Source organism: Centropristis striata, chromosome 16 (genome assembly GCF_030273125.1).
Source record: "Centropristis striata isolate RG_2023a ecotype Rhode Island chromosome 16, C.striata_1.0, whole genome shotgun sequence".
NCBI lineage: Eukaryota > Metazoa > Chordata > Actinopteri > Perciformes > Serranidae > Centropristis > Centropristis striata.
The window spans coordinates 31,372,849-31,384,544 of NC_081532.1; the positions used below are offsets into that span (position 1 = coordinate 31,372,849).

The 11,696-nt window shown below is 37.3% G+C and overlaps 1 protein-coding gene across 1 annotated transcript in view; it reads right to left on the bottom strand.

The window, feature by feature from the left end:
• Positions 1-11,696, bottom strand: part of si:dkey-288a3.2 (protein phosphatase 1 regulatory subunit 37) — a 75,933-nt gene that overhangs the window by 62,136 nt on the left and 2,101 nt on the right. Inside the window, exons 2-3 of the mRNA XM_059353928.1 lie at positions 10,526-10,712; positions 8,413-8,513 (exon numbers count right to left, since the gene is read on the bottom strand). Coding sequence (XP_059209911.1) covers positions 8,413-8,513; positions 10,526-10,685 — 261 coding nt within the window. The 5' untranslated portion in view covers positions 10,686-10,712. The remainder of the gene's footprint in view (positions 1-8,412; positions 8,514-10,525; positions 10,713-11,696) is intronic.

Genomic DNA, 11,696 nt, shown 5'->3' on the forward strand with positions numbered 1-11,696 from the left:
CCTGATAAGCGCTCGCATTCAGATGCATGCAGGAATACTCCTCTACCTCCTCCTCCTCCTCCTCCTCCGCTCTGTGCTTTTATTTTGCATGCAAAACCTGCTAACAACCACCGAGGAAAAAGTGTGCCACTTACTTAGTGACATTTACCTCACTGCCGACTCTTCCACACAGGGAGGGGGGTGCAATAACAATCAGCATGCATTTAATTTAAAAGAAAAAATTGTTCCCTTCAGAATTACGCAGGCAGAGAAAGCTATAGCTTTCTATGTGTGTATCTGTGTGTGTGTGTGTGTGTGTGTGTGTGTGTGTGAGGAGTTGTGTCGGCAGACTTCCACAGTGCAACATTAATGCTAATCAAAAGAGCTGAGAAAGCAGCGGTGGTCTGTAAAAACAGATTTTCTCTTGTCTTTTCATTTCTGGAGGGATCCCCCCGAGGGATTTATCCCGAGAAAATAACATTTCTAGGAATTGAATCTGACCCTATGAATTTAATAGAGGCACGTTGTCATGTAAGGCCGTTTTTTTCTTAGCCTAGCTGTGGGATAAATAATGAAAGTTAAGTTGCGGTAATTGATTTCTCTTCAGTCCACTCAACTGAATAATCTGCAAGGGAAACAACCACTAAGCTATTCATTAGAAGATTTGCCAACATGCAACTAATTCTGAGCTTATTCTCCAAACATCATGGAAAGAATACAAACTCATAGTTGGAGCTTACTTGATTTACAATCCCTTTGTGTTTGGGATGTTGGAAAATACTTCACTTTAACCCTAGAAACAACAGTTTTTTTCTCTGTAAACTAAAATAAATCCATCAGTAAATCACCATTAGCCCACAGGGGAAGAAGGAATATGGAGCCGATCGAGTATTTAACTCCACTCAAACTGATGCATGTAATCTAAACGCTGAAAGGATTTTGTGAAGGGTGACAGTATGTGATATGAGAAGTAATATGCGTGTAAAAATTACTTCTGATCAAAATAATTGATGTTTGATTTAAAGAAAAAGGTATATTTCTGCTTCACTTAAAAATAAGTCTGTTTTTATAGGATGGATGGATAAACAGAGTACGTAAGGTTACTGTCTACTGGCAGTCAGAACAGGGCCATAAAGACAGACAACCGTTTACCCTTCAGTCTGAGCAATTTATGAAGTAACAATGAAAATATTATCCATGCCTTTAGACTGTCAGAGGAAGCCAGAAAAACCATGATAACATGGGGATAACTCCACACAGAGAAAACCATTTTACTTTATTCATTCTGTTAATTTAACAATTTTAATTTGATCTGGGGTACCTTCAAACCAACCTGGTTTCACAAAATTATGTGAAATGAGCACTTTAATCACATGCTGGTGGCAGTTTCCCACAAACAGTTGACCTTCCCACAGGAGAACAAAGTTTGTGTAAAGGACTTTTTATGTAACTTAAGTTTTTTACGTAAATTACTTCGCTGGCGGTTTGTGAATCATGTTTTTGTATGTAACTGACTTTTTTATGTAACATCCGTGGGTTCACTTCCATAAATATGAATTTACTTATTAACCCATTGAAGCCTGGAAAGCGGATACGTCGTTTTGTAGTATTTGTATAAGCTCTTAAATACTTTTTGAATTTCATTTCTATCTGCTACAGAGGCTGAAAAATCTATTATTTAGTAGAAGCGTTGAAACTTCAGGTTTTAGGGGCTTATTTTAAAATCGCCCAGAGGTTTTACAGGCATTTTTAGGCTTCAATGGGTTAAAGGCCTTTTACGTCTTTTAAAACGTCTTACCAGGAAGTTTTTGACTTGGATAACCAACTTGTATTTATTGTGTGGACAGAGTTTTGTACATTTTGGGCTGTGGGAAGTGTAGGCGGCGTAATAATAATATTCAGTCACTGTTATAAATTCTGTTTTCACATCCATTCATTATGATGTATCTGTGAAAGCACTTGGGTACATTTCTGTTTTCCATTTTTATTCATTTGAACTTAAATACTAACATATTGATTGAACAGTCAAAATGCCCCTCTCTCCCTGGGGAAACTTTGAAAAGAAATCCTAAAAAAAACCCAGCCGTTTACCACCTCAGTTAATCCTGTCACCCCCAGCAAACACTGCTATGACTTTTTTTATGTATGTGTTATTTGTTCTTCCTTGATACTGTCTATATAATGTGTCCTTGGGTCCCTTGAAAGGCACTATAAAATTCAAGTTATTATTGTTATTAGTATTATTGAACCAATAGAGCAACCTTACAGTACCACCTGTATTAGCTCCTAATGTGTTTCACAGTTATTTCTCAATTTGAATATAAATAACTCCAGTTAAGCGCTTCCCTCGTGCCAAAACAGTCATGTCGAGACAGAGCGTGATCATCTCAATTACCTTTCTAATCACAGAGTGAACCAAACAGAAACACAGAGTGGAGAGATGCAGACTTTTGCACAGGGAAATCAGAGAGTTTAAGCATGGCGGCCTTAGACCCCGCTGGCTCCATCCTATTATTGTTTACCACTCCTATGAAGATGTCACCAACAGCAATACTGTTTTATCCACTTACAACATTTCAAAGGAGTGCAAAGGGGCCCAAGGGTGCAATAAAAAAAAGCTTTAAATAGTCTTCAACGCTGGTCCTCGGGGGAATCACCCCTCGCCTGAAAAGACCTCATTTAATAAAATTGCTCTTTAGGCATTCGTCTTTTCGTTTTGCATCGTCTTATTATGGATTCATTTGCATGCAGCCCTTTTGGTCTAAATATTGCCCCTCTTAGCTAATGCTTAACCATACATATTTTACTCTTTCAGGAGGACCACCTACATTCGTTTCCAATGCATCTGGGTTCATTAGCACCTCGGAGATAATACAGTAGCTGTATGCTTAATATAAGCACTGCTAAGTCTCTAATTTTCCACAAATAATTCCCCTTGATCTCCAGCAAAATTTATGCAAGGGGGGTAGAGAGCAGCATGCTTTAACATGGCTGGTGCAAGTTAAGTAAGTATGTACATAAAATGAATTATAAATGGCAGACTGTGTGTTTCAAGTGAGGCTACGAGAATAAGTGAGTTTATTTTATTGGAAAGGGAGAGAGAGAATGTGTGTGTGTGTGTGTGTGTGTGTGTGTGTGTGTGTGTGTGTGTGTGTGCGTGCATGTGTGTGTGTGTGTGTGTGTGCGTGCATGCATGCGTGCGTGTGAAAGATATTTTCCTTGTGCTTTAGAGTGTGACTGGGATATAGATATATGGGATATATCTGTAAATACAGGTATATTTTCTACACATTTCATTTATTATATTTCAAGAAAGAATAGGGAATAAAGACAATCAGAAGGCTTTTTTTAAAATGTATGTATAGGACACAATGTTCCACATGTGTATCTATCTCTCTCCTGCTACTTATTCAACAGTTTGAAACAGATGAAGCCACTTTCTCCACTCAATGTCCTGTATCAAACAATTTGGGTTAAATACACGTACCCTTGCACCCCAATAGCCACGGCAGTGGTCACAGTGTTTTTTATTTAATGCAGTAAACAAAGCCTCACATCCATCTGTTCCACTGATCAACAGGTGGTGTTCATGCACCAAGACAGGCATCAGTGCGCCAATAAAGGCAGGATAGAAGAAGACTGTTAGCTCGGGCTAGGCACTGAGAACCAAAAATCCAAAATTCTGATTCCAAAGGAATATAAGAGCCCGTTTACACTTTACACTAACAATGTGTCTTGGGTGATAAGATCACTAGTGGTCAGCGCTCAATACAAGTGTAAGCAGGGTCCAAGATGCACTGTGATCGGATCACTCAAACCACTTGCTGAGGTTGTCTAGGTCGCATTTGACCACATTTATTTTGTTGTGTAAACAAGTTGTTGTTGTTGTGGTTGTTGTTGTTGTTGTTGTTGTTGTTATCTAATGTAATAAATGTGGGCAGGGCAATTTGACCTTCTAGCAGAAGTGGCATAGGTAGAAACAAAATCTGAACACTAGTGATCAGCTGGACACCCTTGGAGACACATGATACACACAGGTGTAAACAGCTATGTGTCTCATCTGTCCACTTGGGATCCAATCACCCAAGACTTATTTTATAACCAAGCGTGAACAGGGTCATGAAGAAATCTGAATTTCAGTTTTCACCTTTAATCTTAAAAATAATCAATGATGCCTGACCCTGATTTAAAAAAATACATTTTCATCAGATAACTCTGGGATAAAATCTGAAATGTTCAGTATAATCTGATGACTAAAAAAAGATTAAGATGTCGAAAATTTTTGTTGACTAATAGAGTACAAAGGTAGTTATGGTTTTCATTGACAAATATAAGACTAAAATGCCCAGACTGGACTAAAAGTGTTGAGTTTTGTGGTATGACTAATACAGCAGTTTTAGTCTTTAAGGTCTTGTGGTCTGTGCAAGCTTCTAGTGTCCACGTGATTTAGTTTTTTTCTATCAAAATAAGCACTTTGATGTGACACAGTAGAACATACACAATGATAAATGATTATCAGGTAAACTGCAACTCTAATATATATGTTAAATCCTTCATCATCTCTCCCTAAATATCGTCTTAGACCAAGTGTTACACACCATTCTGCATGTACCGTTTACAGCTGTGAATTATTTTGCATTCACACTAACTTGATCCTGCAGTTAACCTGCTCTTACCCTCTTGTTTGGAGTGGAGATGCTGTTAGTGCTCTGCAGCAATAAGCCTGATTGAGGCTGAGGGAACCAAATGATTCACATAATCCAAGGGGTTTTACTACAGTGTGCATGCCTACAGTACATGTGCTGGATTTCTGTGAGTCTGTAAGCGTGTACTGTTACCTGAAGGTGCCTTCGCTTTAATAAAAGCTTGAGTTTGGAGCCGGATATGCTCTGACAGCATATGAGGCTCGACTTGCACCAGGTTATAGTGGTGTTATTGATCCTTTCTGGAGTGCTGGAAGATCACTACATGGTGCAGTCATTTTATCTGCAGAGTTCCTGATGTTGCATACAAGAATAAGGTTAGTTTTTTAAGGCTAATTTTTTTACTTTGCAAGTATAATCTCCGCTGGAGTGTAACCTATAGCATGGGGGCCTGTCACTAATTAAAACTTTTTTTCTAACAGGTAATGATAAGGGGTCCAGGTTCATGGCAAACATCCTATTCAGTAGAATCAATTGGTGGAAACCAAATTAGAATATAGGGCATTCAATAAACAAAATAAAAATCATAACATAAAAAAAACCTATGGTGATATTTGCAGATCCAGCCATTGGTTCTACCAGTTAAATGATAACATTTTACTGACAAAGTTAATAGCTGAGAGTCAGTCAGATGATCAACAGGTTGTAAAAAAATTCCCCAGGTTTCACAAGTTCATCTTTGAGCCGATACATCAAACTGTATCCACTAACCAACATGGTCTCACAGAAATCCGTGAAATAGCCACGGATTCACTTAACTCAAAATCCGTGGAATAGCCACGGAATCACTCAAATTTCCGTGAAACTGACACGGATTTCGCTACAATGCAAGTTAATGACAGTCATATCCCGTGGCTATTCCAACATACAAAGTGATTATGTACATTCACTGAGGGAATATTTAGAAAATAAAACATATATTTCTCGCTAGAAATGTGATCAAAATCCATTTGTATGCAGAAACTAAGTCAAAATATAGATTTTTTCACTAAAAATGAGAGAACTGTCCGCCATGTTTTTTGTTCTGACCGCTGGAACCTTGAAAGTCACGTGACTTGGAACAAACCAATAGGAAAAAATATCCATGGAATAGCCACGGGATGTGACTGTCATTAAATTGCATTGTAGCGAAATCCGTGTCAGTTTCAAGGAAATTTGAGGGATTCCGTGGCTATTCCACAGATTTTGAGTTAAGCGAATCCGTGGCTATTTCACTTCATGATTCCTGTGAGACCAGGTTCCCACTAACAGTGATTATTAGCAACATTCAGATGCATATAAAGTGGTTAGATAGATAATTTACTACATACATTTTTCCGACCTTTTTTGCCTGTGACCACCTAATCGGAATCTCCCAGAAACTCTGTGTCAGAGGGTGCATGTCTATAAGTTTTACAAGGTTCAGTTGAAGCGTGATCATATTATTTAACTTTAATTATGAGAGGACGACTGTCGAGGAAAAGTCCTAAAAATAAACACAAATTAAAACAAATAAACATTTAGTGTTATTAGAATATCTACAGCCTCATAACAACTGTACAACTCTATCTGCTGAGGAAAATCATGTAATATAATTGAAAGCTCCGAGGCAGCTACTGAGTTGACCTTGTTGTGATATTGTTTTTGTCAACTGCTGTTTTCAAGGTTAGGAATTAACTTTCATGTTGCCACTGAATTTGCACTTTCTAGTTCAAGCCATGGTTCGAAGACACTGGATGTCTTTGGGAGCTGGACAAGAAACTCAAACATGTTTTTTTTTTGTAGCCAGAAACAAGACGTGCTTTGTAGTCAGAGGACCTTGAGATGAGTCTGAAAGGCGGGATGAGCTGTGGCCAATGAGAGAAGGAGACTGGGGTGGGGAGGAGGAGGGCAGTGGACACACACACACACACACACACACACACACACATAAACACACACACGCAATGGCTTTCACTGTGTATCAAAATCATCAGCGTCAGTTGCAGGTTTTTACCAGAATCAGTCTTAATTTGGTGAACGAAAACTAGAACTAAATATGTTCATCAACAACCTAGATCAGGGGTCAGCAACCTCTTCCATTAAAAGAGCTGTTTTTGGCCAGAAAAGAAAAAGAAAAATCCATCTGGAGCCGCATCATTATCTTTATAATGAAAGCAATTTGCCAATTGAAAGGCAGAAAACAAATCAGTCTGTTTTCAGTGAGACTTTTCTCTTTTTCTGGTGTGAAACCTATAGTAATAGCTAGGTTTGGTAACATGTTTATGATAGGGCTAAGATGTGACCAGATGTGTGTAGACTATGATATAGGTCTATAGTAGGGATGGGAATAATTAATTGATGATTGTTAAGAATTTGGTCTATCACGTGTAATTCAATCTGTCTGTTTGTTAAATTTTAATTGTATCTCTGACTGCGTCAGAGATCAGTGTCACTGAACCGAAACACGGCCCAGCGTTCAGTTCTGTGACCGCACATCAATCAGCCAATGAGCTGAGAATTAAGTTGGATAAAGCTACAGTTTGCAAATTGAAAGTCGCAATAACAATCATAAAACACATAGAAATACAAGAATATTAATTTCAGCAAAAGCTTACTGTATCAAACCTTGCTAGCATGAATTAATAGGTTGAATTTTATCCAAAACTTATTTAAACACAAAACACATTTAAATATGAAGATTACTGTGAAACCTCATGCCTCTTCGTGGGATCGACAGGAAGTCTCTTTTTGTCCTTTCAAAATAAAAGCATCAGTAACCAAAACAGTCTTTTGCATAGTACTGTATATATATATCTTTTATTTTGCCCATGTTATTATTAATTATCATTATCATTAATCGATTAAATGATCGTTAACGTTATAGATGCTCGAGTTGGCAGGTTTCTTCCAAACGCCCATCTCTAGTCTATAGGCTACGTATGAAATGAGAATTAAAATGTAATCAAAATGTATTTATTTCCACATGAGCTTTTTTTTTTTGTCAAAGCAACAGGGAGCCACTGGAGAGCAGCCAAAGAGCCACATGTGGATCTGGAGTCACAGGTTGCCTACCACTGACCTAGATGGTGATGAGACGGCACTGATATGATTAAAAAACTAACTGAAGAAAATCTTTCTAAACATTATAAACTGGATTTTCAATGCAGCAGTTTGTCATTGTGCTGTGCACACCATATCAGGACGACACTGGCAGCACACAGTCAGGAGGGCTCACATATATTCCTTACATTGATACCATCAGACCACTAGACCAAACACTTCATCCTTCTACCTGTGTTTTTCATCAGATAACTCTGGGATAAAATCTGAAATGTTCAATATAATCTGATGACTAAAAAAAGATTAAGATGTCGAAATTTTTTGTTGACTAATAGACTACAAAGGTAGTTATGGTTTTCATTGACAAATATAAGACTAAAATGCCCAGACTGGACTAAAAGTGTTGAGTTTTGTGGTATGATTAATACAGCAGTTTTAGTCTTTAAGGTCTTGTGGTCTGTGCAAGCTTCTAGTGTCCACGTGATTTGTTTTTTTTTAAATTGCTGCCATTATTGTACTTCCTCTGGGTTTGCCACAATTTTGGGAAAATACAGTAACTTAGTGTGCTGCAGAATGAGCAGTGATGGCCACTGAAAACAGCACCACCCACAGAAGCTCAACCTTCAACAGTAAATCTGACAAAAAATCTTGCCTCATGCTGTTTGATTGACATGTACAAAGACTAACGGTGATGTGTGAAGATGTGTACCTGGAGCTGTTGCAGGATGTGCGCTCTGGGTTGGACCTGGTGTCGACTGCAGCTCTGCTGGTACGCCACCATTACCTCCGTCAAGGTGAGGCAGCTGTCAACTAAAATAGAAGAATACACTCATTCACTGCTTTAATGTCTCTGCATCCCAGTGAGCCACCAGCAACCATTTAAAAATGCTTAAGGGGCTAAGAAATGCCATACGGTAAACTGTGCTGTGCTCTGACTGTGTGTGTGTGTGTGTGTGTGTGTGTATCACAAGGAAGATGGCAGTCAGTGAGAAGTGAGAAGGACATGAATGTCTGTCTGAACAATAAATCAACCAATCAGGCATCTCAGTTTATCAACCACAGCCTTATGGGAGAGGAAATTCCAGATGTGAGAGGCTACAGAGGATTTTATGATGGAATCACTTAAACATTTTGATCCTTGTGTATCCTTCAAAAGCTGCATTGAATTTCAAACGCTTTTAGTTTAACACATTTTAGGTATGATAAATATGATAAATATGAAGATACAGTCTTTCCAAATTAATTAATAATTAATATTTTTGGCTGTGACTCAGTGTCAGACAGATTAGTTATTGAAATGTTACCTAAAAGGATCAGGATAAACAGCAGATCACAGTATTTTAGATTTATTTATGCAAGGTCATTTAGGAGGTGCTTAGCTTAGCTTAGCTTAGCATAGTTTAACATACAGATTCAAAGTATAGGGAAGCACCAAGCTGGCTCACCTCTTTCCAAAATGTCTTCACCTTTCGAAGAGGGACCGTGTTTACAATACCACTCAATACCATTCTCAGGTCCAATATGGATACGGCAACTTTAAGAATCTGCCGATACCAATATTCTGATATCATCTTTTTCCCGACTAAGCTGTTGAGAAAGGTTTTTTTCTGAATCCACTTTTCTGGCCATCAACAACTACTAACCTAAAAGAAAAAATATATTGCCCAGAACTATACCTCAATATAACACTAACTTTTCATGTGACACATGCTTATGAGGAGCTGTATAGGCCATAATGCATTCTTCCCTCTTACATACACAATAATTACCTCTCACATTCAGAATTTTAACTCTCGCCTTCACAAAAATATCTCTTTTTCTGAACCAAAGCCTGGATAGAACCAAATGAGAAACATAACCATGTTTATGCCCTGTGTGGAAAAAACTCCACACATGACAATCTTGAATAGTATGTGTAATGTAATTTTGAAATGTATGTTACATTTTTGTTAACATGATATGAATCTAAATTTAAATAGCTACATATCTAGCAAAGACAGTCAGTGTTGTGAATGAGTAATTACAGTGAGTGTTCACTGTGAGAAAATTCCCTAAAAGCAGTGGTGGGATGTAACTAAGTACATTTACTCATGTACTGTACTTCAGTACAATTTTGAGGTACTTGCACTTTACTTGAGTATTTCCACATTTGTAGCTTTATACTTCTACTTCACTACATTTTAAGGGCAAATATTGTACTTTTTACTCCACTACATTTAGCTGACTGCTTTAGTTACTTTTCAGGTCAAGATTTAACATTAAATACAAGATCAATTTAAAGTGATAATACATGTTTATAAATCAAACCACATAAAAGCATATTAAATAGTTAAAATGAGCCCTATACATTGACAGCAGTAACATGCTGCTTACATACATAAATGCATCAATAATAATAATCTAATAATATATTTAGAATAATAAAACAATCTGAGTGGGTTCATTGTGCACAACGAGTACTTTTACTTTTGATACTTTAAGTACATTTTGATGCTGATACCTTTGTACTTTTACTTCAGTAAGTTTTGAATGCAGGACTTTTACTTGTAGTGGAGTCATTTCACAGTGTGATGTTAGTACTTTTACTTAAGTAAAGGATCTGAATACTTCTTCCACCCCTGCCCAAAAGTATACTGAGTTTTAGGAGGTTGGAATAAAAAAAGTTGTTTGTATTTTATAGGAAAATGCAGGTATTCTTTGAATACTTATGTGAAAAAAAACATTTAATGCAAATGGCCAAAGGTCACCAAAATGACATCATAACATCATGATATCAAATCAGACTAACAGTCAACCTGACACAGAGTTAAACAGGAGCTTACCCTTTCTGTCAGTGTCTCTGTGCTCAGCAACGCCAGATACGATTTGTTCATCAGGCGGGAAAGACACATGCTTTTGTCCTTTACTTCTTTTCTTCAGGTTCTTGTTGGATTTTTCTTCTCCATCATCACTCTGCTCATCATTGTCACTACAGTGGGTCATTCCTCTGCTCAGGACTCCACCATAGAGCTTCCAGTTGGAAATTAAAAGCAAAAAGTCAGTAAACACCGGACGTGTCAACAACCATGGTATCTCTTGCAGGAGACTCAACAAAAGTCACTGTAGTAATGCTTATTTAAAGGGGCAGCAGAGGTGTGTGCAACAGTTGATGCACACACAGTTTTACCATCTGCCCTTTGGATGTGAAGTGCTGCTCTCTCCACTCTGTGATCACATTGGACAGATAAGACACTAAAGAATCAATATCTTATTCATGAGTTGCGCAACAGGTTGCAAGTGAAACCCAATATGTTTGTATCAAATTACACAGTCAAAACAGGTACGGCTTAGCTCATTTACCTACCTATCCAAATTCAGCATTTTCATCAACAATTAAAAGGACATGTGCAGGTATGATTATGGAAAGTATATCTTTAACCAGGGTTGTCCTCGGTTCAAAATTAAGCAGGTCATATACAGAAGCATGACGGCCCAAAGTGGCTTAAGTGCTATTTTTGAGGTATGATAAGATAAGATAGGAGAAGATAAAAAAGTTGTTGCTTTATTAGTCCACAACAGAGACATTTTCAGTATTACAGCAGCAAAAGTGTATGGCAAAAATAGAAAAAAGCATCAATAAAATAACAATAAGTAGTAAACAAGCAATATTAACAAGAAATATAAAAGTATTAACAATATAAACAAGAAGAAATTTAAAAATTACGAACAAGATATACAATATAGACAGACATGTTGTTTAAAATCGGTCCTATACTTAACCTGGCTGCACTTATTGCACTTATTATTATTTTCATATTAACAATAGTTCAAATAACTGTGCAAAATTTGAAATGGGTCACATGGTGATTAACTCACAGATAATGATAAACCAAGTGTGCAGATTGTTTAAAATGACATTTGACTGTCAGTCTATATTCAACTATATCCAGGTCAACTTTCAAACTGACATTTTAATCGGTAGAGGTTCTTCATTCAAACAAAAAGTGTTCAAAA